Source organism: Perca fluviatilis, chromosome 17, assembly GCF_010015445.1.
Source record: "Perca fluviatilis chromosome 17, GENO_Pfluv_1.0, whole genome shotgun sequence".
In the NCBI taxonomy this organism is placed as follows: Eukaryota; Metazoa; Chordata; class Actinopteri; order Perciformes; family Percidae; genus Perca; species Perca fluviatilis.
This window is the reverse complement of record NC_053128.1, coordinates 18,206,874-18,229,168: the sequence shown is the minus strand read 5'-3', so window position 1 is coordinate 18,229,168 and position 22,295 is coordinate 18,206,874. Positions and strand designations below refer to the sequence as shown.

Sequence of the window (22,295 nt, the reverse complement as noted above, 5' to 3'; positions counted from 1 at the left end):
AGTACCATAGACTGTAGCTAGGTCAGTACATACAAAGTAGCTACACCATCAATACAGACGAAGCTTTGACAGATGATTTTGGACCAGCTAGCTACACTGTAATCAGATTACTGTAAATGTTCTTCCCACAGTGCGTGAAGTAAGGCAGTGACGGGCCATCATTGGCCACCTGATGCCATGACGACTCGACTCCATACAACTCTGTCTGCAGTTGTAGCTAGTTAGCATGTTGCTAGCCTAGCCTGTGGAGCCAGCACAGTAGAGATCCCTGTACTTCAGCCTGGACTGTGCAGATGTAGAACTACCTGGCCGTCTATCATCTCAGTCCTCCTCCGGCACACGACTAGCGTTAAATCCGGAGGACGGTAAGAGCTGTTACCCAGAAGCTAACGTTAACACATTATTAGCCGTTAGCCGTGGGTCAAAAGTGAGCTATATTATCCTAGCAGCTCCCTTGTAAACTAACGTTAGCATGTTACCAACCAAACTTATCTAAACTTAACTACTAACGTTAGCTAGTAGCTAGCTAGTCAATAACATACCGGCAGAGTGAGTTAATGTGTCCCAGGATGCTATTGATGAAACGTTAAGCAAGTACAATTTGCTGTTAGTGTTATTTAAATTCAGTTGGTAACGTTAACTAAATAAATAACATTATAATATTATAACGTTAACTGTTAACGATAAGTGACGATGTTTACAACGTCGCGTTGCTTGATATCAGCGAAGCTAGCTAATGACCACTTAGTACTGTACATGATTCATTTTGAAGGCAATTACATGCAGTTCGCGTCACAAATTATTTTCCAAAAACTGAGTGTCCCAAATGATGAGGGTCTTATTTGAGACCGGTTAAGGTTAGGAGGGGGGGGGGGGGGTTAGCAGGTTCATAATTAATTAAGGACATTGTATGGGGAATTTGGGACACTAAACTGCACGTATACCAAATTCAATTCATTTGTATTTATAGTATCAAATCATAACAAGAGTTATCCCGAGACACTTTACAGATAAAGTAGGTCTAGACTACACTCTATAATTTACAAATCTGAATTAGGTGCTTGTTGTCCCTACTGTAACGTTAGCCTAATCATGGTTAATTACACATAAGTGTTTGGTCCCATGAACTGTCAGTTAGTTACTTGTAATTGGTAATTACTCCAGAACTAGCTAACATTATAGCTGCAATTATTGAACATTTATGTGTCCCTTAAATTGCATCACTCTGCTCTGAGTTTTTAGTCGTATTGTGCATCATGCTTGACACAAGCCATGGACAGCTGTATTCTTAAAGTTATTTTCATCATTCAATTCATAGGCATTGACAATATTTCATATTTTAAACTACACAGCTATGCAGGATGCTACAGATACAAGTAAACTGAAGCTGTGGTTGTATAACTCAAAAATTACTTCTGATTTCTGACAGCTTGCATTAGTTATTCCAGTTTTTCTATAATAAGGCAAAGGCAATAGCTGTTACATTGTTAAAAAAGATGTAATAACTCTTATGCATGCTGTCACAAAAAAGTCAGTGAATTCATAAAGGAAAAAAAATATCACCCCTAATATGGGTAAGTATTGCACTTCAACTGTCTCTTTCAATAATGGCCCTACGCACTTTCCAGGGGAGGGGTACCTAGGTCAGTATTATATTAGTATTAAACTGTAGCCCCAGGATGCTTGATTATATCAATAATATGTCAATATAATAATTTTTTATGAGTGGAAATATGTGTGTAAAAACCTACCTTACATATTGGCCATCAGCAAAGAAGTAATTTAAAGTCAATCACAATGTAGAACAAGTCACCTGAAATGGAACACGGGGGACCATATCGTTAGAGGCAGCATGATGACTGATTTTGATATTTTGTACTGTCTTTGTCAGATGCAGACAATGAGTTAATGTACATTTCAGCGTCTGCTTTGGACACAGACTCTTCAAACGGACCAGAGGGCTTGGCCTAAAGCTGTCGTGGTGTGCAGCCTCTTTGCTCTCTGTGTCTCTCCGGCTGTTGAGTAGCATGACTTGGTTTACATTTCCTGGTGACAACCTGCTGTGCAGATGTCTTGGCATCTCCATCACTGCCTGGTTGACTCTTCTGTTTGTCTTCATAATTGTGCCTGCTGTACTTGGAGTCTCTTTTGGTATCCGAAGACTCTACATGAGGACACTTCTCAAGATTTTTGAGGTGAGCTTGGTCTTTGTGATGCACAATATTATTCAAATTATTCAAAATATAAGTCCTTTGTATTGAAATGTTGTTGAACAGGGGTTTGGTGAACTGAAAAGGTTTGTATATGTGTTTATTGTACAACATTTTGGAACAAATATTCTATCGCTAAACTGCTGCAGTAATATATTAGAATCCTTTGAGTTACAACATTAGTAGATTTTTGCACACAAATAGTTATGGCAGTGGGTAATCTCAAAAACAAAAACTAAAAACTAAATTCCCCCTGGGTTCTACCAGCTCAGGGGGACTGATAGAGGCACAGGCCATGTTGCTGCCTCCCTTTTCTCAGGCACTTGGGTTTTGGGACAGACCCCAGGGAGGAACAAGCTTTTAGCCATGGGACTGCCATCTGAGGTGGTAAAGATACTGCAGGGAGCTTAGACCCCTGGGAGGAAGTTTATCTAGTGACATAGTTGGATGATTTTGTGGTACAGAGAAGCTAAGGCAGTTCTCCTCACAAGCTCAGCCCCTGTGGTCCTTCAGTTTCTGTAGGAGTTGTTAGAACTCCCCTTCTACACAGGATAATGACAGTCACGATTAAAGATTAACAATTAGGGACATACCTGTTGTCTGAGCAGGATTGCAAACTGCTTCACCAATTTCCTGAATGATGCAGCACAGTTGAAGGCAGCTGTTCTCTGGATAAGGCCCTGTTTGAGCCCCTGGAGCTGGTCAATCTGAATTAGCTGTCAATCAAGAAGACGTCTTTCTTTTGGCTTCTGCCAGGAGGGTGAGATGAGCTGCAGGCTCTTTTGACACAATGCAGGTTCATGATGGAAAGATTCTCTCTGCTTTGTCCAATCAGGTGTCTGACATTGAGCTTGGCAAAAATCAGACTTACTATACAGTAGTTTGGGTTTAACCCAGACAGCTTAAAGATAGTTTTTTGTAGATGTTTTACAACAGACCAATATACGCTGGTATTCCTCTGCCTTTATGTATGGTCAAATACTACCTGTGACATGGCAGCATTATGGCAATTGTGGCACACTGCCATTCTACTGACGTACTTGGTATTATTGCTATTTAGTCTTTACCATCCGAATGGTTCTACTATCTTAATTTAGGTCTGGGCACCTCCTTTAGGGAATAGATGTGTGGTGTTCCCGGATGGAACAGGAAGCTTTGTGTGTGGCAGGCTGGCTTTCGTGGCCTATCTGCACTGCCAAATCAGCCCATGCAAGGCTGGTAAGCCTTCGGTAGTGTCAATCATCTTGACTTCATGCAGCAGGCCTGGGAGTACTTGTTGGCGTAGGAGTGTGTGTATGTAGAAGTGTACTTTACAATTTTAAATAGTTTGTTTTCCATGAGCTATAGCCCTGCTGGAATGCACATTGGTGTTTTATTTAGAGTACACATCAGGTGATCTGACCTATTTATTCTTCAGTAAGTCAGTCTAAGGGTTTAAAACCGAAACTGGACCAGAATAGTGTTGAATGTTTCTGCAATTTCTCTGCATTGTTTTCTCAGCTGCAAGCTTCTCAGGAAAATAGGTTCTCTGTTGCAGAGCTGTCTCTCTGTCTCTAGGGATCATGTTGCTTAATTTCATCACTCTGATCATATCACATCCTATGCTGCTTATATCCTCTTTGGATCTCTAACCTTGAATGCAATTTGGAGGCCTGCAGTGTTTAATACTGCTCATCCACCTTCCTACAGTAGCTGCTAGTCAGCAGCGGTATATCGAATTAAGTCTTCAGTTCCCACTCTTACCCTGATTTTCCACTGGGCACGTCTGTGCTGTGTTCCAGCTGCCTTCCGGTTTTCTTCCGCCCCGCGCCATACCACACCGGGAGCGCCTCAGAAGCGGAGCGTCTTGCCTGCCCGACTCGCAGATTATATTGTCTCTACAAGTACTTTACAGAACAATCAAATGTTTATTAAGTATAGTTAGTAGTATTATAGTTATTTTCGTATCTTTAGCGGAGCGGAGAGCCGCTTCACGCATTCTTCTGTGACACGCCGTGGCGCAGCTGGTGGAATATCAAGCATTGACTTGAATGGCTGTTATTGCTCACGGGGGCTGCGGCGCATCCGGAACGCAGCGCAGGTGCGCCCAGTGGATAATAGGGGTAACTTTGCAGTATGTCAGACATTACAGCAAAATGTAGGTTAATAATAATTTTAGTTATCTGAATGTTTTTTTCCTAAATTAGTGGGCAACCTCACGGATGGAGATGGGAGCAAAGGAAAAGAATCAGCAACTCCATAAACCATATAGCAATGGTAAATAAGTAATATTTCAATATTTCTCAGTCGTGAATGTTTTAATGTACCTGTATTATTTTGACCCTTAACTGAAACGCATGTCTTTCTTGTTGTTGTTCCCATTGTAGGAATCATAGCCAAAGAATCACCATCGTCCTTGCAGCAGGAGCTCCAGGAGCTCCGAGGTTCTGCCAGCTGTCTGCGCTCAGAGCCGGAGTTTGAGATGGCTGACATCTTCTACTTCTGCCGGAGAGGTGTGGAGAGCATCTTGGATGATGAGGTGACCAAGCGCTTTTCGGCCCAGGAACTGGAGAGCTGGAATTTACTGACTCGAAGCAACTACAACTTCCGTCATATCAGTCTGAGACTCACTGTCCTTTGGGGCCTGGGAGTCCTCATCCGCTACGGCATCCTGCTGCCTCTAAGGTCAGAGCAGCACACAGGCAGGTTATGTGTTTGAGGCAGTAAGATTCATCTCATCGTACAGGTTCAGTCTTGAGTCAAATATAATTTCTATTTTTCTGCAGGGTTACTTTGGCCATCACTGGCATCAGTCTGCTTGTAGTCCTGACTACTTTCGTGGGCTTCTTACCAAATAGAGAGTAAGTTTCCCCCAATTCGCATAACAGTTCAGGCATGCATGTGAAGTCAGGTCCCTATTAAGAAAAATCAAAAGCAATATGACTAACTCGGTGTAACCACGTTTATTGAACCAAAATGTAACCTTGAAGTGTACATCCTAAGGGGACTGGAATAATTGTTGTGGCATTATGCTGCATGTCTTCAGGTTAAGGTTCTACCTGAGTGAGAAGGTTCATCTGATGTGTTTCCGCATCTGTGTGAGAGCTCTTACAGCAATCATCACCTATCATAACAGGTACAACATAGTCTATATTCAGGAACAATAGCAGCTTCCTAAGAGACATTTTATTTGACTTCCTTCATTCTAATTATCAGAACAGTAATATTGACAAGTTAACAGCTTTTTATAAATGTCATTTCAAAGAACATAATGGCAAGCATTGAAGTGTGTATGGTGTACAGTTGCCTCTCACAAAGTCATATGTCTGTGTCAAACACACTCGTTTAATTTCAGAGAGAACAAACCAAAGAATGGCGGTATCTGTGTGTCCAATCACACAACACCCATTGATGTCATCATCTTGGCCAATGATGGCTGCTACTCTATGGTAGACAAGTTTGTGTGTGTCTCTGTATTCTGTGAGTGGTTATGGATTATGGTTATTCGGTCTTCATAAGAATGAATGATTATTTTTTATGATAAACAATTTTTATTTTAACACAAAACATACAATTTGCAACATGAATGAACCCCCCCAACCCCTCGTCATCACCACCCACCCAGACAAAAATCAAGAGAAGATGACACAGTAACCAAGAATGAATGATTATTTAAAAAAAAAATTAGAGATAGGTAGAGATATTGTTTTGAGCTGAAAGTGGGTCTAACATGTCTTTCAGGTTGGCCAGGTACATGGAGGGTTGATGGGAATGATGCAGCGAGCCATGGTCAAATCCTCCCCCCACATCTGGTTCGAAAGATCAGAAGTCAAAGACAGACACCTAGTGGCCAAAAGGTAACAATGCATCTTCTCAGCGTTGGCTTTGCTCTAATGTCCAGTTGCATTATGGTCAGTACCGCTGATGTACAACCACGTATCATCACCTCAGTGTGTATTGAATTATAATGCACAATACATTTTGTTCACCCCTGTATAGGAGTGTCAACTAACTTGGTGCGCATGGGTTAAAGTCAAGTTTTAAAATGTATTGAAATATGAAGTTGTGGTTAAAACATTTGATTGTGGCTTAGACACATTTGTTATATTGTGACTTAAACATGAGGTACAACACACTTAATACACACATAATAGGAATGTGTTTTAGTCATGGGCAAAGGTCTCCTGACAAATAATACATTGGTCAGTCAGATGGCAGTGCTGTGAGTATATTACATCAAACAGTCAGATATCTTGGTATTCTGTTCATTTTTTTTTGCTCTAAACATGCATTTCAATAAACCCCACCAGTATGTATGTATGTATGTATGTATGTATGTATGTATGTATGTATGTATGTATGTATGTATGTATGTATGTATGTCTGTCTGCTACTCTAAAATAAAACTGGAATAGTCTGTAGCAGGTTGTGGATAGAACTTGCTTTTTATTAGCATTTAAAAATGCAGTATATAACCACATTCATGTAATCAATAAGCACCATAGGGATATTTCAACTTGACATAGGCCATGGAGTATGAATATGTAATGATTTGGTTTTAGTTGTTGCTATAATAGTAGCAGTTAGATTGAACATTACATGGCTTAAACTCTAGGCTTATGGCAATATTATATATATATATATATATATATTAATCACTTATGCTTTTACATTTCAGACTAAGTGATCATGTTGCTGACAAAACCAAACAGCCCATCCTGATCTTCCCTGAGGGTGTGTATGATGATATAATTCTTATAAACACACGTGTAGAGCCCATAACATTTGGTGTGTAGTGTCGATAAGAGCGTCACACTGTGTCTTCTACAGGTACTTGCATCAACAACACATCAGTGATGATGTTCAAAAAGGGCAGCTTTGAAATTGCCTGCACAGTCTATCCAGTTGCCATTAAGGTAGGAACTTGTTTTCTGCTTATTTTTCTCTTACTTACGCTTGATATGACTTTATGTCCATCTTGCAGTATGATCCACGGTTTGGGGATGCTTTCTGGAACAGCAGTAAGTTTGGCTTGGTGAATTATCTTCTGAGGATGATGAGCAGCTGGGCCATTGTCTGCAGCGTTTGGTACCTGCCGCCCATGAACAGAGAGGTGAAACTCTATGTCACAACCTTACAACGAAATATGGCATATAATTAAAATCAGTGATAGAACTTTCTGATCATCTATTGTTTATTCTATCTACTGGAGTACTTTTTCCACCTTTGCTTGCCTGTTCTTTTTTATTGTCCCGGTGAAGGAAGGGGAGGATGCGATGCAGTTTGCCAACAGAGTGAAAGCAGCCATAGCTGCTCAAGGAGGATTAGTGGATCTCATTTGGTGAGTCATTATTAGCCAAGTTTCCATCCAAATGTAGCGCACATTTTTTATGAATTATTAGAAAATCTGCAGAAGATTATGTAAATGTACAGGTATGCGCGTTTCCATCCACTACTGTTGTGTGAATATTAGGAGTTGGTTCATCAAGATCAGTTTCGCTAATTATCCCATCAGATGCTATTATACCATTGCAGAAGAAGAGGGTGCAACAAGATGACATACAGTAATAAGGAGAATGCCAGTCAAACCTCAAATGGTGGGGGAAAATGTAGAAAGAAAGTCTCAGAAGATAGATCAATAACATTAGAAAGTAAAGTTTCCAATGGGATGAAATGCAGATTCACAAAACACATTGTTATTGGCTTTTAGCTTTGCTAGAAACTGCAGAATTACACCCTGAAGGTAATCCATGGGGGTCAATCTAAGTTGTTCCCTTCAGTTGTTTGTAGTAAGTGTTTGAAGTAGCTAATGACACTGTGTTGAGTCTGTGTGTGATTCTCTTTTCCTTTCTCACCCGTGTGCTCTCAGGGATGGAGGGCTGAAACGAGCAAAAGTGAAAGACGCTTTTAAAGAAGAGCAGCAGAAACTTTACAGTAAAGTTCTTGTAGGGGAGCAAAGTGACGACACGCATTTAGAGGATGAAAATCAAGAGGAGGATGAAAATCCAGAGGATGAAAGCAATCAAGATTCAACAAAAGGACAATGAGGACACAGTGAATGTATGATGTTATAAATACAGACTCTTACATCTCATACAGTGACATCTTACATAATGGTGATTTGGGAATCAGAATCAGAAGTAGAAAGAAAGAAGTATATAGATTATTACTGTAACTGTCCTTTTTCCTAGACTCTTGAGTGAAGAAAAGTATTTAATTGTTTAGATTTTTATGTTATTGGTGTAATATATATAAATATATATTTATTTACATAGTTTGTATGATGTGAAATTAGGAGAAAGGTAACCGTACAGAAGCTAAACCACTGAAAGACATAAGAAATGCTAATAGGTCTTTGTTAACTAATTGTTCATAGATCAAAGTCCTATAGTGACATGAATTTTCCTGCCATGTGTGCTTGTCATATATCTGATTAAAACACATTATCTTCTAAAAACACTGACCTCTTTGTAAAGAATTCAAAATTATTTTGGAGATTCTTTTAACAGGTGCACAGCCATTAAGATAGCTGTGACTATTTTTAGTACCTAGTACTACAGTCGTTACATCACAGTCAGACAGTGGCAGTGCCAACACTTGTGCGTCACCTTGCTAATTGGCTCAGGGCTCTATATGTGTCTTGGCCTTTAATCTTCGCTGGGCACCAGGAAGCAATGAAAGTGAGATAAAAAATGTTCAGTCCTATTACACAATGTAAGCCATGATAATATAGGGTTCCAATTTGTTTGTCTCAGGTTGTTAGGAAAGTCTGTCTTTGAAGGATTTGCGATTTAGATTGATGCAAAGGAACATAACTAGAAACATGTTCATTTTGTTCCCTTTCTTGAACAGCAGGGGTCAGTGTTCAGACATGAACCATTGTGCATATTGTGGCATGAGTAACATACACCGATTGATTTAAACTGTATAACTGTATTTAATACATGCGTTTTCCATACCCAACTAATCCTGTTTATGCTCATGGGAATTGAGGGTTTATCCCAGCATGCATTTGAGGTACATGCAGGGAATAGACTCTGAGAAGGTGGCAAGTCCATGGATGGGCTAAAACAAACACATTCAAGGTATTTGAGAGCATTCAATCCATGTAAAAACCCTTGCAGACACTGGCACTGCAGCCTGATTAAGATTCAAACTGAAGCTGCATGTGAAACTGAATCTAACCATATGAACCCTATCAGCTGTTACAGGCTTGTCAGTTATCCTGTCCTCCCTTCCACATCACAGTTAGAGCAGACGTCGCATGTTTTCAGACATAGATCAGAAAGACGTTAAAGTAGGAGTAGATAGATGGAACTGCGACTATAAATTAGAGCTGGGCGATATGGAGAAAATCAAATTTCACGATATCTTTGACCAAATACCTCGATACCGCAACGATATTGTAGTGTTGACTATTGGTGCTTTCACAAAATATGTACACAATGAGATTTTTTGATAAATAGTCATCAGTAATGTGGATATAATGACTAAGTGGGTAAATGCAAATAATAGAACAGTTACAACTGGTTAGTTCAGAAAATGACATCACTTTACTGTAATGCAGCCTTTAAAACCAGGAAAACACAACACTTAATGCCATATTACGATATCCAAAATCTAAGACGATATCTAGTCTAATATCACGATATTGATATATTGCCCAGCTCTACTATAAATTATCACAGAACCTACTAAAATTTGCATAAATATGTATTTAATGAAAAGATTAAAAACAGTCAATCAATCAGTGAGTCAAGTCCTCATTTAAATGCAGCTGTGATGCTGATTAACTCTGGCAGGTGTCAACATGGATCAGGTGTGGCCTAGTGGCTCCAGAAATTATTGTTGTGGTGTGGAATGGGCCAAGCACCGTGTCAAATTGGTTTCATGTAATCTGTTAATCTGGGGGAGTGTCTCGTTTTAACCAAGGACCCCTCTCGGTGTAACCACGCCCAATCAGCTGTTTCCTCAAGATCACCGAAACTCATGGGGAAAAAAACTTTCCGTCGCGTCCGGATCGGTCTCACGGTAAACCCATGCTAGACTTTTTCTTTTGGGATTTAATTTTGGTGCGGTGTTAGTCCAGCAACAAGTAGTGTCAACATGTCTCTGGCGGATCTGCAGTGGTGTCCCACAAGCGTCCAGGTAACGGTACTCCAAGCCAGAGGCCTGAGGATAAAGGGGAAAAGCGGCACTAACGACGCGTACGCGCTCATGCAGGTGGGCAAGGAGAAGTTTCAGACCTCGGTGGTGGAGAAGAGCGTGGCGCCGGTGTGGAAGGAGGAGGCCGCTTTCGACCTGCCGCCGCTGCTGCCCCTGGGCGGCGGAGGTGGAGGTGGGGGAGGCACGGAACGCTGCACGCTGCATGTCCAAGTCCTGCACCGGGCCCTGATGGGTCCGGACAAACTGCTGGGACAGGCTGTCATCAACCTGCTGCAGCTCAGTGAGGACAAAACCCGCGACAAGACCATGTGAGTGCACACAGCAGGATGTTAGTGGGTCATTATTTAAGTAAAAATCATATGAAAAGCTAGACGAAATGGATAGAATAAGAGATAGCCTATATAAGGGCTGCAACTAACCATTATGTTAATCTAGAATACATTAATGTACAGATCAGTTTCTCCATTAATTGTGTGGTCCATGTCAGCAAGACTGTAGCCAAACTCCCCCATCACAAGATCCCAGAATGTCATTAGACAGGTCTTGTTTTGTTCACCCAGAACCCAAAGATACGTAGCTTCTCTTCATAGAAGACCACAACAAAAAACCCGGAAATAATCGCATAAGAAACTGCAGTTGCTGAAACATTTTCTGTCCATTAACTAGTGACATTGACAGTCTTAAAGCCTCTACTGAACAAATACCATTAACTCTCATTTAAAGGAAGCATCATTGAGCTTATGGTGTGATAACCCAGTGGTTCAAAAGAAATCCTATTTTTGAAGTTTCTTTGAGCAATCAAACTTCTCTGCTGCTGACCCTGAGGACAGACAATTGTTGCTTTTGTAAAAAAAAGTGTTTCTCCTTAAAAAAATAACCCACATGATCACTGTATTTTAAGGCACTTTAAAGTTTAAACACCCCAGTCCTCTGAATATGAGACTGTATTCCAGCTATGCAATTTTTGGAGCGGATGTTACTCTAAGCTATTCCCTTTTTAGCTGCATGTAAATGAGGAAATCATAGGAGGTGAAATAAAGCCTTTAGTTACTTGGATTTTCATTTCCACCACAGGGGAATAACTCCTGGTTGCTGATTTGTACTGCAGCAAAACACCATAATCCCTATAAAATCCTTAATAGTTACAAACCATGTTTTTTATTTTATAACTGTAATAAAATCATTCATCATCTGTGAAAACTGTAGATTAGTGTTGCCATAGGACTGTTTCCCTTTTAAATTGTGCATTGGAAAATACTTTGGAAGTGAGTTCCCTCAGTGATATTTGCACCTTTTTCTTTTCCACTGAGGTGAGGTATTTGAACACACACGCACACACGGGCAAAAGATGTGAGTCAAAGGAGTCAGTCTTTCATTGACTGAACTTGTCAACAACTGACAGATTCCCCAGAATTCCCCTCCCTGTGCTCAATGAAGCACATTTTTGTAATCAACTGCAGGGATTTGGTTGATTGGTTTTACAGGCCTGGCTGGTACTGTATGGTCTCACTAATAGTGAATATACCTGCTCCTTTTTAAGCAGAAAATATATGCTCTTCAGTCTGTGAAAAATGTTTAACACTTTAATTCAAGATATCCAAAACCCGTCAGCCATGTCTGTAGTAAGAATTGTACAATGTTTTGTTGTGCTAAGCTGTTTCTGAGCGTTTTAGTCCCCCTGCCGTGTGACCGGTATTATACAGAAGCAAACTGCATACCAGCCTAAATGCACAAACAAACACAAACCCTTCCTTCTCCAGGGTTGTTTGATGTTGTTTGGGTCTCTGTTTGCTTGATGTCTTGCATCATTGCATGAGTTGTAATTTAGTCCAGCGAGGCTAGATTTGAAAACTGCTCATGTTTTGTTCATCATAAAAAAAGATTTGCGGTCTGTTCATACTATGGCAAACCTTTTTTATAAATCGGAGCAAACAGTCAACCCGCTTAAAATAGAGCATGAAGTGAGCTTATTAAAATGCATTTGGTCACACATAACTTTTCATACTTTTCTGCCTGCTTCTCGGATTTGGCGGTTGTCCAACTCTCTCAGTATGCTAGGCTGAACTTCACCTGGCCTTACTCTGCATGTTTAACCATGCACTATTTGGGGTTTTGTAGTATCTTATTACATCTGCTCTTTTTGGAAATGTGTCCTCCAAAAAATCTGATATTGGGTTGTCTCACTTGAGGACTGCTGCAAAGATTGGCATTTTTTTTGTGAAATCCGCAAACCTGCATCAAACATTGATCTTTTCTGTGAGTTCTGTGAATGCACCTTGACACTGAGGTTTGAATCCAGCTTCAGCCACACATTCCTGCCTGTTTTTTATCTATGAAAAGCAAACTGTGATGGCAACAGAAACAGTCTAGCAAGGTCAGTTTTTCTGAGCAAGACCACTGTGTACCGACTACTGACCTCCCCCTCCCCCGACAGACAAACCTGTTCCACAAGCTGCCTGTACAACAGCTCTACTGTGGAGGTACATATATTATCAGAATTATTCCATCAGATTGTACTATTTTACCGTTAGTAAAGATGTCACTCAACAGTCTTCAGCAATATCAGCACAGGTGGAAATTAACAAAATGCATAGGAATGTATTCAGGTTATTTTACAAAATTAATTTTTTATTGTTTATGCCTTTTTTTTAAAATTTTGGTTAGAAAGGGAATTTCTTGTTCACTCTGGTTTCTTTGCACAGGCTTTCATTTTAGCCTTTCTGACTCGTGGATGAGGTCTGATACAATGAGCCCTGGACAGTTTTGGTCCTTGGATGTTATCACTGTTATTCTTTTTCCTCACTCAGCTCTTCTCCCACTCACACAGCTGTGCTATGTGATAAGAAAGGCGCGTGTGCGTGTGCGTGTGCGCGTGTGCGCGTGTGCGTGTGTGTGTGTGTGTGTGTGTGTGTGTGTGTGTGTGTGTGTGTGTGTGTGTGTGTGTGTGTGTGTGTGTGTGTGTGTGTGTGTGTGTGTGTGTGTGTGTGTGTGTGTGTGTGTGTGTGTGTAAAGTAGAATAAATTTACAGAATGTTGAGTCACCCATTATCCTCTTGTGGTTCTGTCTGTACAGCAGAGCAGAACACTTTCTACTCTTAACAGGAGTGTGAGATTACAGAGTTTAATGGCATCATCATCAAGCCTCCTCCTGCACACTGCTTACCCCAACCAGCTAACGCCCAACACTTTTGTAACTTCCCTTCTGTTTAACTGAACAAGCTTACTTCTTCTATTTATTTTTTTAATGTGGGATGCATTTCTTTGTGGTATGTGTCAGATCAGCAAAGTACAGTACTTCAAAGGTCAGGGTTGTGATTATACTGTACATTTCAGTTTAGTATAATATAGGACAATGTTCTAGTATTGTATGCTATAGTATTGAGCAGTTCTAGTATAGTTCACTATGCTATAGGTGCTGTAAATTGTTAGTGTTAGACACACCAGTAGTATAATATGATACTATATACATTACCACACTGCTATACAACTGTATAGTACAGTAAAGCACACAGTGCTTTATTGGAATTATACAAATGTTTCCATACTGCTTGTACAATATACTAATATTGTGCTATATGGTATACTATACTAATACTTTTTATATTGAATAAAATGGTTGATTTTTCTAATTACTGGTTTTCCAGAATCACTACTAAATATACTCAAAAATGAGTGTCAGAGGGTTGGGCAGTTTGTGTTGGAATGTAATTGTAGATATTGGTTTTTGGGGGGCTTTTCCACCTTTTTATTTTGACAAGACTGCTAGGTGAGAGGGGGGAAGACATGCAGGAAATCGTCACAGGTTGGATTCAAACCCTGGACCTCTGCGTTGAGGCAAAAACCCTTAAAGTATATGTGCGCCTGCTCTACCCACTGACCCAACCCGGCCACGTAATTGTAGAAGTTTAAAGTTAAAGCATAAAACACTAAGAAGGCTTGACACAACATGAAACTTTGCTCAAAGTATCACCAGGGGCTCTACACATGAACTCGAGCGTTGAGAAAGTTTTTATTTTTTTTTATTTTTTTTGTACACCATTTACTAAAAGGTTTTGAGCGACTCACTTTAGCAGTTGGGGTTTCCGGTCGCTGCCATCTCGCCAGTCAAAAACAGTGTATACAAACAATGTTCTCAATGCTCGAGTTCATGTGTAGAGCCCCTGGTGATACTTGGAGCAAAGTTTCATGTTGCATCGAGCCTTCTTAGTGTTTTAAAAATAGCGTTATTTTATTTATTTTTTATTTTTTTGTAGTGCCCCTAGCACTGCCATTCAAAAGGGCATTTGACCGAAAAATGAAAATACGGTGAATCTTAAAAATGGCTTTTGTTTGACTTGGGTACATTCACCAAAAGGCCCTAGGTTGCATTTTGGCGAGAGTTACGCTTTAAGCTGTTGGGTGTTTGATGAGCCTTTTTAAAAAAAAAAAAAAATGGATTAAGTGATTGGTCTCCCTTGAAGTGAAGCTGAAATGAGTTTGAAATATTAGTTTAATTTATAACTGTGTGTGTGTGTGTGTGTGTGTGTGTGTGTGTGTGTGTGTGTGTGTGTGTGTGTGTGTGTGTGTGTGTGTGTGTGTGTGTGTGTGTGTGTGTGTGTGTGTGTGTGTGTGTGTGTGTGTGTGTGTGTGTGTGTGTGTGTGTGTGTGTGTGTGTGTGTGTGTGTGTGTGTGTGTGTGTGTGTGTGTGTGATTAGCCAGATGTTTCCCGATGGTGCAGACCAAACAAGGAGAGTGAATATTAGACCTACATTCACCAGGGTGGTCAGAAATGTAACTCCAAGTGAATGCTTATGTTGTTCTGGATGTGTAGAAAGGCATCGGTTTGATACATGTAACATGACAGCACTCTCACCCATGTGGCAACTACCAGGAAAGGAAGTTTCCCTCCTTAATTTGCAATACATCTAAAGCGTTGCTGAGGAGGAGGGTGAATCTCAACATATCTGATTCAGTGCCACTGAACAAAAAGTTACTTTGGGTCTATATCAGTTGCATCTCAGGGAGAGGTGTTGTGTAAAAAATGAGGAAAAGTACGGTTTATGTGATATATAAACACGAAACCCTACATTTAAACAATCACAATATTGAATAATGATTTTAAAACCACATTTTGTTTACCCAAATGTGTTCATTTTAAACTTTTCCTTTGCAGATTCAAAGAACAATTATTGTTCAGTTTTTGATGCAGCTGCAACACAAAAACATGCTCTTAACACACACACACACACACACACACACACACACACACACACACACACACACACACACACACACACACACACACACACACACACACACACACACACACAGAAATGCACCCACGGCCCCTTCCTCATTTCCCCAGGAATCCTGATTTCAGTTGGAGTTGTTTGTTCAGTGATGAGCTGACCTCAGATTTCTGCCTATTGGGCACTTTTTATGCTGACTGCTCCTTTTCGTTGTTCTGTTCAAGTATCCTGCTTATTCTGAAACCCTTCTGTTAGTGTTGGACCATGACGCAGAAGCAGTTCAAAGTTGACACAACCTTGCCTCAGTGGACGTCTTACTGAGTTGGTTTAGGCAGTGTTTTTTTTTTTTATTACATGTTATTACGAGACTTACATTTTAAGTTTGCTAGTTTTGAGGTTGTAGCTATAGTGTTTATGTTGGGTTCTTGTTAGGTGCTGATGAGGTTAATAGCAGATTGGTTTCCTGTTAACTTGACAAGAAGAGCTAATCTTGTTGGATTAAAAACTCCTTCCTTTTAAGAGGCCGACTGGTCCGTTGGATGTCTGCAGGGTTTGGTGTCTGGAAACATGCAGTATGCACAAGGTTGAGCGTGATGTGTCTCCGAGGCATAGTGTGTCACAAGCTATCGGAGCGAGAGCCTGCTAGGTATAAATCTATGCTACAAGTCTAATCCTAGTACTTATTATGATTTGATGTATTTGATAAAGGCTGTCAAATATTGGTAAAAGTATACACAATTATTCAAAACATTCCCACATTAGAGGCTGCCACAGGCAGAACAGTATTATTTTTAAAACGTTCCCCCGTGGTCAGTTTGCTGGTTGTGCTTAAAGCCTTACCGACTTTCCAAAAACATTCAAGTGGCTGCTGAGTCACTCTCCATTTGCTACGGGGTGGATCATAGTTTCCACAAAGAAACTGACGAGGACTAAACCTCCACATACTGTGCAGTCTGTCTGTTATTCCAATAGTCTGGTTTAGAGTTTCGCTCATTGTTTAGCTGTGCGCCCTGTAACTTTTCCTTTTTATAGTTAATTGGTTCAATCTCACCACTTACATAGCACCATTTTCAGTTGCAGCAGGAAGCTGTTTTCATGTAAAAATCAACAAAAACCCACTTTACAGTACCTGCTAGCAGCTAAAGAGAGATTTCTCACAGGAGTTGGTAGAGATCAGAAACTGTGCTAAAAGAGTTGATTTACATTCATTGACTTACATTCACCAGGTGGACACTAACTCCACTCGAAATGAATGATGATGTTGTTCTGCATGTGTAAAACTTTGTCATATCAACTTAAAAGGTGATTAGGTCTTATTTCCACTGCCCTAAAGTGGTCAAACAAATCTGTTATTTCTGGTCTAAGAATTGGTTTTAACCTTAGAACACTGAAACAGGGAGTTGGTGACAGAGATTTGGGGATTATGTATCTGGTAACATGTATTAAAAAAATTGTATTCTTATAAGATGCCTCTCTTTAACAGGTGGTTTAAGTTGCTGGACAAGACTGGCAAGGCAGACAAAGACAGAGGAGAGGTGCTTGTGGACATCCAGTTCATGAGAAACAACATGACCGGCAGCATGTTTGACCTCTCCGCTGCCGGCAAATCCAGATCTCGCCTGGGCAAGTTAAAGGACAAAGTGCGTGGCAAGAAAAAGGAATCGGATACTGCGTCTAACGTGGTGCCATCCTTCACCCAGGTTCTGACAGACAGCGAGGAGGAGGGAAACCAGGAGGAAGATGTTGACAAAGGCGAGAAAAAGAAGAAACCAAAGATGAAGTCGTTGTTTTCTACCAAGTCTAACCTGCAGAGGAACATGTCTCAGTCAATGTCTGTTCTGCCTTCGAAGAACTCCTCACTGAGCGGCAGCCAGTCGTCTGGTCTAAATGTGGATTCCTCTGAAGGTTGGGAGCAATGGTTTTCAATTTACTCCAATATTTCATCTATTTTCTCTTGTCCTTCATGTCATTACACATATGTTAACTGTCCCATGTCCTTCCAGGTAAAAAGAAGTTCAAGTTCTTGATACATAAACGCTCAGGCAGCTCAGACAGCAAAGATTCCTCCTCTGGTCACCAAAAACATGGCGCTGCCGAACAGAGTAACTTGTGCATCAATGGCAGTCATGTATACTGTGAAGGGCAGCCGCCCCAGACGTCTCGCATCGGTTCCAACTTCAGTCTGGCCAGTTCAGGCCACGGATCCATGGAGGATGTCCCTGAAAGTTCTCCATCTGTTGATTCACTGAGGGCAGTGAAGCAATATTCACCATGGACAGAGGAGGAGGAGGAGGAGGAGGAGGAGGAAGGAGAGCATATAAAAGAGGATGTGGGTACACTAAGAAGGGAGGAAGAGGAAAAAATTAGGAGACAAGAAAAAGAGCTTGAGAGGTTGGCTGAGGAGAAGAGACAAGAGGAAGAAGAAAAGAGGATTGGGGAAGAGAAAGTTAAAGGGGAGGAAGAGGAACGGATTAGGAGGCAGGAGGAAGAAAGAGCTCAGGAAGAGAGGAGGCAAAAAAAGGAAGAGGAGAGGCTCAGGAGAGAAGAAGAGCGTAAACGATTAGCGAAGGAAAAGAGGATACTAGAGGAACAAGAAAAAGAGAAAGTTAGAAAGGAGGAAGAGGAGAGGATCAGGAGGGAGGAGAGGGTTGAGGAAGAGAGGAGGCGAGCGGAAGAGGAGAGGGTGAGAAGACAAGAGCGTGAGGAAAAGAGGACACTTGAGGAACAAGAAAGGAGGCGAAGGGAGGAAGAGGAAAGGATTAGGATGGAGGAGGAAAGGGCTCAGGAAGAGAGGAGACACAAGGAAGTGGAGAGAGCAAGGAGACAAGAAGAGCAGCGTAAATTAGCAGAGGAAAAGAGAAGAATGGAGGAAGAAGAGAGGATTGAAAAAGAGAAAGTTAGAAAGGAGGAAGAAGAGAGGATCAGGAGGGAGGAGGAGATGGCTGAGGAAGAGAGGAGGAGACAAGAGGAGAAGGTGAGAATCCAAAAAGAGGAGTGTGAGGAAAACGGGAGGCTTGAAGAACAAGAAAGGAGGCAAAGGGAGGAAGAAGAAAGGATTAAAGATGAAGAGAAGGCTAGGAGGGAAAAGGAAGACTATGAGAGATTAGTAGAGAAAATTAAACTAGAGGAGGAAGAAAGGAAAAGGATTGAGGCAGAGGAGAAGATGAGACAAGAGGAAAGGATAAGGGTGGAGGAAGAGATGAGGATTAAAGATGAAGAGAAGGCTAGGAGGGAAAAGGAAGACTATGAGAGATTAGTAGAGAAAATGAAACTAGAAGAGGAGGAAGAAAGGAAAAGGATTGAGGCAGAGGAGAAGATGAGACAAGAGGAAAGGACAAGGGTGGAGGAAGAGATGAGGAAGAAAGAAGAGGAGAGGTTTAGAAGGCAAGAAGAGCGTGAGAAGTCTGCAGAGAAAAAGAGGATAGAACAACAAGAGAGAATTGAAGAGGAAAGGATTAGGATGGAGGATAGGAGACAAGAGGAAGAGGAGACAGCTAGAAAGGAAAATGAAGAACATGAGAGATTGGTAGAGGAAAAAAACAGACAAGAGGAACAAGAGAGGAGACGGATTGAGGAAGAGAAGATTAAAAAGGAGGAAGAGAAGAGGATTAGGATGGAGGAGGAAGCTGAAAAGGAGAGAACAGAAGAGGAGGCCAGGAAGCTGGAGATGGAGAAGTTAATAAGGGAAGCAGAGGAACAGAAGGACAATCAAACCAAACCCAACGCTTCAGGGAAGAAACCTCAAGTGGCTGTGGAGAGCCCTGCAGGAATCCCTTCTAATCAGTCTGATGAAAACTTTTCAAATAATCCCTTTGAAAAGATTCCCGACTCTCCCGCTGGACTCGACAGCAACACAGCCAAGATGTCAACTATCCAACAAAGGTTAGAATTTACACCTCGCATTTCAAAAACATATTTGACAAAATTCAACATTATGTTTCAATAGTTGGAACCTGTATAAAAATCCACCTGTGGCAAACTGTGAAAGTTGTGTTGTACAGTGAAACAGGTTTAAACTAGATGGTAGTTCTGTAAACCTGCCTTAGTTATCAGGAACAGAACAGGACTAGGAACAGAAGGGCAAAGAGGTAGTGACACTAAATTTGAATACCTGATGGAAATGATATTAAGTCAGTCATTTCCATGTGCAGAAAGGGTTATCTGACTGTAGTTCATCTTCTGTTTTTCAGTCTGTTACAACACCGCAACACAACCTAAAACTGACACCGTCATGACAATGTAATAGCTTGGTGAGATCTTAGGATGAGATTTGATTGGTATTTTTAAAAGCTGTTATCCTTTTTATTATATTACTGCATCTTACTACATTGCATTGCCTTAACTATACACTGCTTTTTCAAAAGGAACATTCTGTGTTGTCCTTTTTGTTTTAATTTTGCAACAAAATATTTTACTAGATTTTAATATCTCATTTTCAACCTCCTAGAAAAGGCATATTTTGTCCTTCCCATGAGACTATTTTTAAATAAGGCTTACATTTCATTTGTTCTGTGTCTCATATCCAGGGTTCAATCTGCTGCATCACTGATGGGAAGCAAGCCCGTTTCCACTGATGAAAAGAATCCTATTAGTACTCAACGGGAGAGGCGGTTGGCTCCACAGCCTCCAGGAGGGAATCAAGCTGAGAGACAGGCTCAGGGGGAGCAGCATGGCTCTACGCCACATCTGGCACAAATTAACAAGAAAAGTAAAGACATCAAAACTGTTCTCCCTCAGCGCTCAGTGCAAATGATCGCTCCTCTGAGTAGGTCTCCCACAGATACAAAGAACACCCAGAGCATGACACAAAGTAGTTCCACTAAAGAAACCTCAAATGGAGCCAAACACAGTAAACGTCCTGCGCCGTCTAGACCTCATTCTGTGGAAGAAGGGCTATCATCTGATAACACAGGACGGTCTTCTGATGGCGACATTTCCCATGAATGTGGCTCGGGGGCAAAACAATTCCCTATCGTTTATGGCTTAAATCCATTTGAAGACGACGACGAAGAGGAAAATGTAGCCCAAGAGGATGCAACAACTTCTGGCAATACTGGTTCAGTACAATGGCCTCCAGTCGTGTCCCAAGCTGCTGATAAAGATGCCGCCTCTCAAGTAAAAATCAAATCCTCAAAGGCCCGCGCTCCCGCACTTCCTGTGACCATACCTGATAACCGTGCATGTGACCCCGAGTCAGAGGACATTAGTCCTGTGCATGTCCAGGAGGCTCCACTACAAGAGTCCCAGCCTGCGGCAGTGCAGAGTGCAGGGGAGGAAGCAGGTGGCAAGAAGGAGGGGCCTCCTATTACTTTACGCAGGTGAGACAGTTCAGATCCTCTACAGGATATTTATACAACTCGTCCATCTCTTCATATATTATAGATCACACACCACTAGCTCCCAATATCATTCCTTTCATAAAAGGAAAAGGATTCCTTCTACGCATTTCTAATGTAGAGATATTATGTTATTTATTCTACTCACTCATCATTGTTTGTGTTGTGTCTTATGAGGTTGGTGTGGATGAAATGAGTCTGCAGCATTAATACAAACTACCATATTCTGTTTGACTATTGATGAATAACAAGTTACTCTTTGATTGTCTAGAGAAATGATACAGCCCTGTAACTGACTCATACTAGCACACCAATACACCTTTCATTACCATCCAGCCACTGCCTACATCTTTCCTTTTTTTTTCTTCTTTTTTTTTGTCATTGCAGGCTTCAACCTGTAAAACCCCTTAATCCTTTGAAACAGCAGTCTGTTTCAGTAGTTCCAGGGGAAAATGATAACAAGTCCACTGGAATTCTGTGTCAAGTTCAGGAGAAAACAAAGGTATCTTTTTCTTTTTAACCAAAAAATGTATGGTGGTAAAATAATTTTCTATCTCTAAATTAACCAAGGAAAGTTTCTGTGTTTTTTAATATGCACATATTCTCCATGCACTCTCACAGGTAAAGGACACTGGGCTAAAAGGGCCCTACTCCCAGCTGACTCGGGAGGAACTCATCTCTCTGGTGCTCAAACAAGAAACCCAGCTGTCCGAGAGAGACAAAAAGATATCCGAGCTGGAGCAGTACATTGACAACTTGCTTGTGCGCGTCATAGAAGAGAAACCAAGTATTCTCATGTCCCTGAACTCTCTGAAGAAAGCTGCCTAGGTGGATTCTCAGCTGACCGTTTTTTATTTCCACTGTACCTAATCAGTTCAGACACAGTAATCTGACATTACCACACCAGATACTTCGCAATACTTGTGGATTATAATATGGAAGGTAACTTGAGTAAAGGTTTAGGTTTACAAGGCTTGAACAGTGGCGATCAAGTTCCCCATACAGGCAAATGAATAGTGATGAAGATTTAATGTTGTGAAAGACATCTTGCAGACATTGTTTAATCTTCAGATAACCGCTTCAATTGGAGGATTATATAAAGTTTAATATAAATTTTCAATCAAAGATGTTAAGTACAAATATATGCTACATCTTTCTAAATATTTAGAACTATTTTTGACACTTTGCTACAGTATGTGTCTGAAGCTAAATCAACCTCTTTTGTGTATTTGTTATAACTATTTTCATGTTGAGCATACATTTCTAGAATTTCTAGAATCTACTTTGATAAATGTTGCCAACATGTCAAACTTAATTGCTGTATTTAATGGTATTAAGAAACTGCATCTTGTCTATATCCAATATGAAAAAAGCCTT

At 40.8% G+C, this 22,295-nt stretch overlaps 2 protein-coding genes across 4 annotated transcripts; both read left to right on the top strand.

Annotated features, from left to right (window-relative positions):
* On the top strand, nt 1-8,652 carry gpat4 (glycerol-3-phosphate acyltransferase 4). 3 transcript variants are annotated; one of them, XM_039780346.1, is made up of 13 exons: nt 1-365; nt 1,922-2,195; nt 4,397-4,466; nt 4,577-4,874; nt 4,976-5,050; nt 5,236-5,325; nt 5,545-5,638; nt 5,931-6,046; nt 6,868-6,923; nt 7,020-7,105; nt 7,174-7,302; nt 7,451-7,530; nt 8,059-8,652. In XM_039780346.1, the coding sequence occupies exons 2-13, from the start codon at nt 2,028-2,030 to the stop codon at nt 8,234-8,236; spliced, it is 1,440 nt and encodes a 479-aa protein (XP_039636280.1). In that variant the 5' UTR covers nt 1-365; nt 1,922-2,027; the 3' UTR covers nt 8,237-8,652. The 3 variants fall into 3 exon arrangements, with proteins under 3 accessions (XP_039636280.1, XP_039636281.1, XP_039636282.1); XM_039780347.1 differs by having other exon boundaries at nt 1,892-2,195; XM_039780348.1 differs by lacking the exons at nt 1-365; nt 5,236-5,325 and having other exon boundaries at nt 978-2,195.
* A 1,405-nt stretch (nt 8,653-10,057) lies between these two features.
* On the top strand, nt 10,058-22,022 carry rab11fip1b (RAB11 family interacting protein 1 (class I) b). The gene is made up of 6 exons (XM_039780361.1): nt 10,058-10,663; nt 17,066-17,487; nt 17,586-19,464; nt 20,109-20,900; nt 21,306-21,420; nt 21,540-22,022. Exons 1-6 carry the CDS (start codon nt 10,296-10,298, stop codon nt 21,744-21,746), a joined length of 3,783 nt encoding a protein of 1,260 aa, XP_039636295.1. The 5' UTR covers nt 10,058-10,295; the 3' UTR covers nt 21,747-22,022.
* Nucleotides 22,023-22,295: the final 273 nt, after the last annotated feature.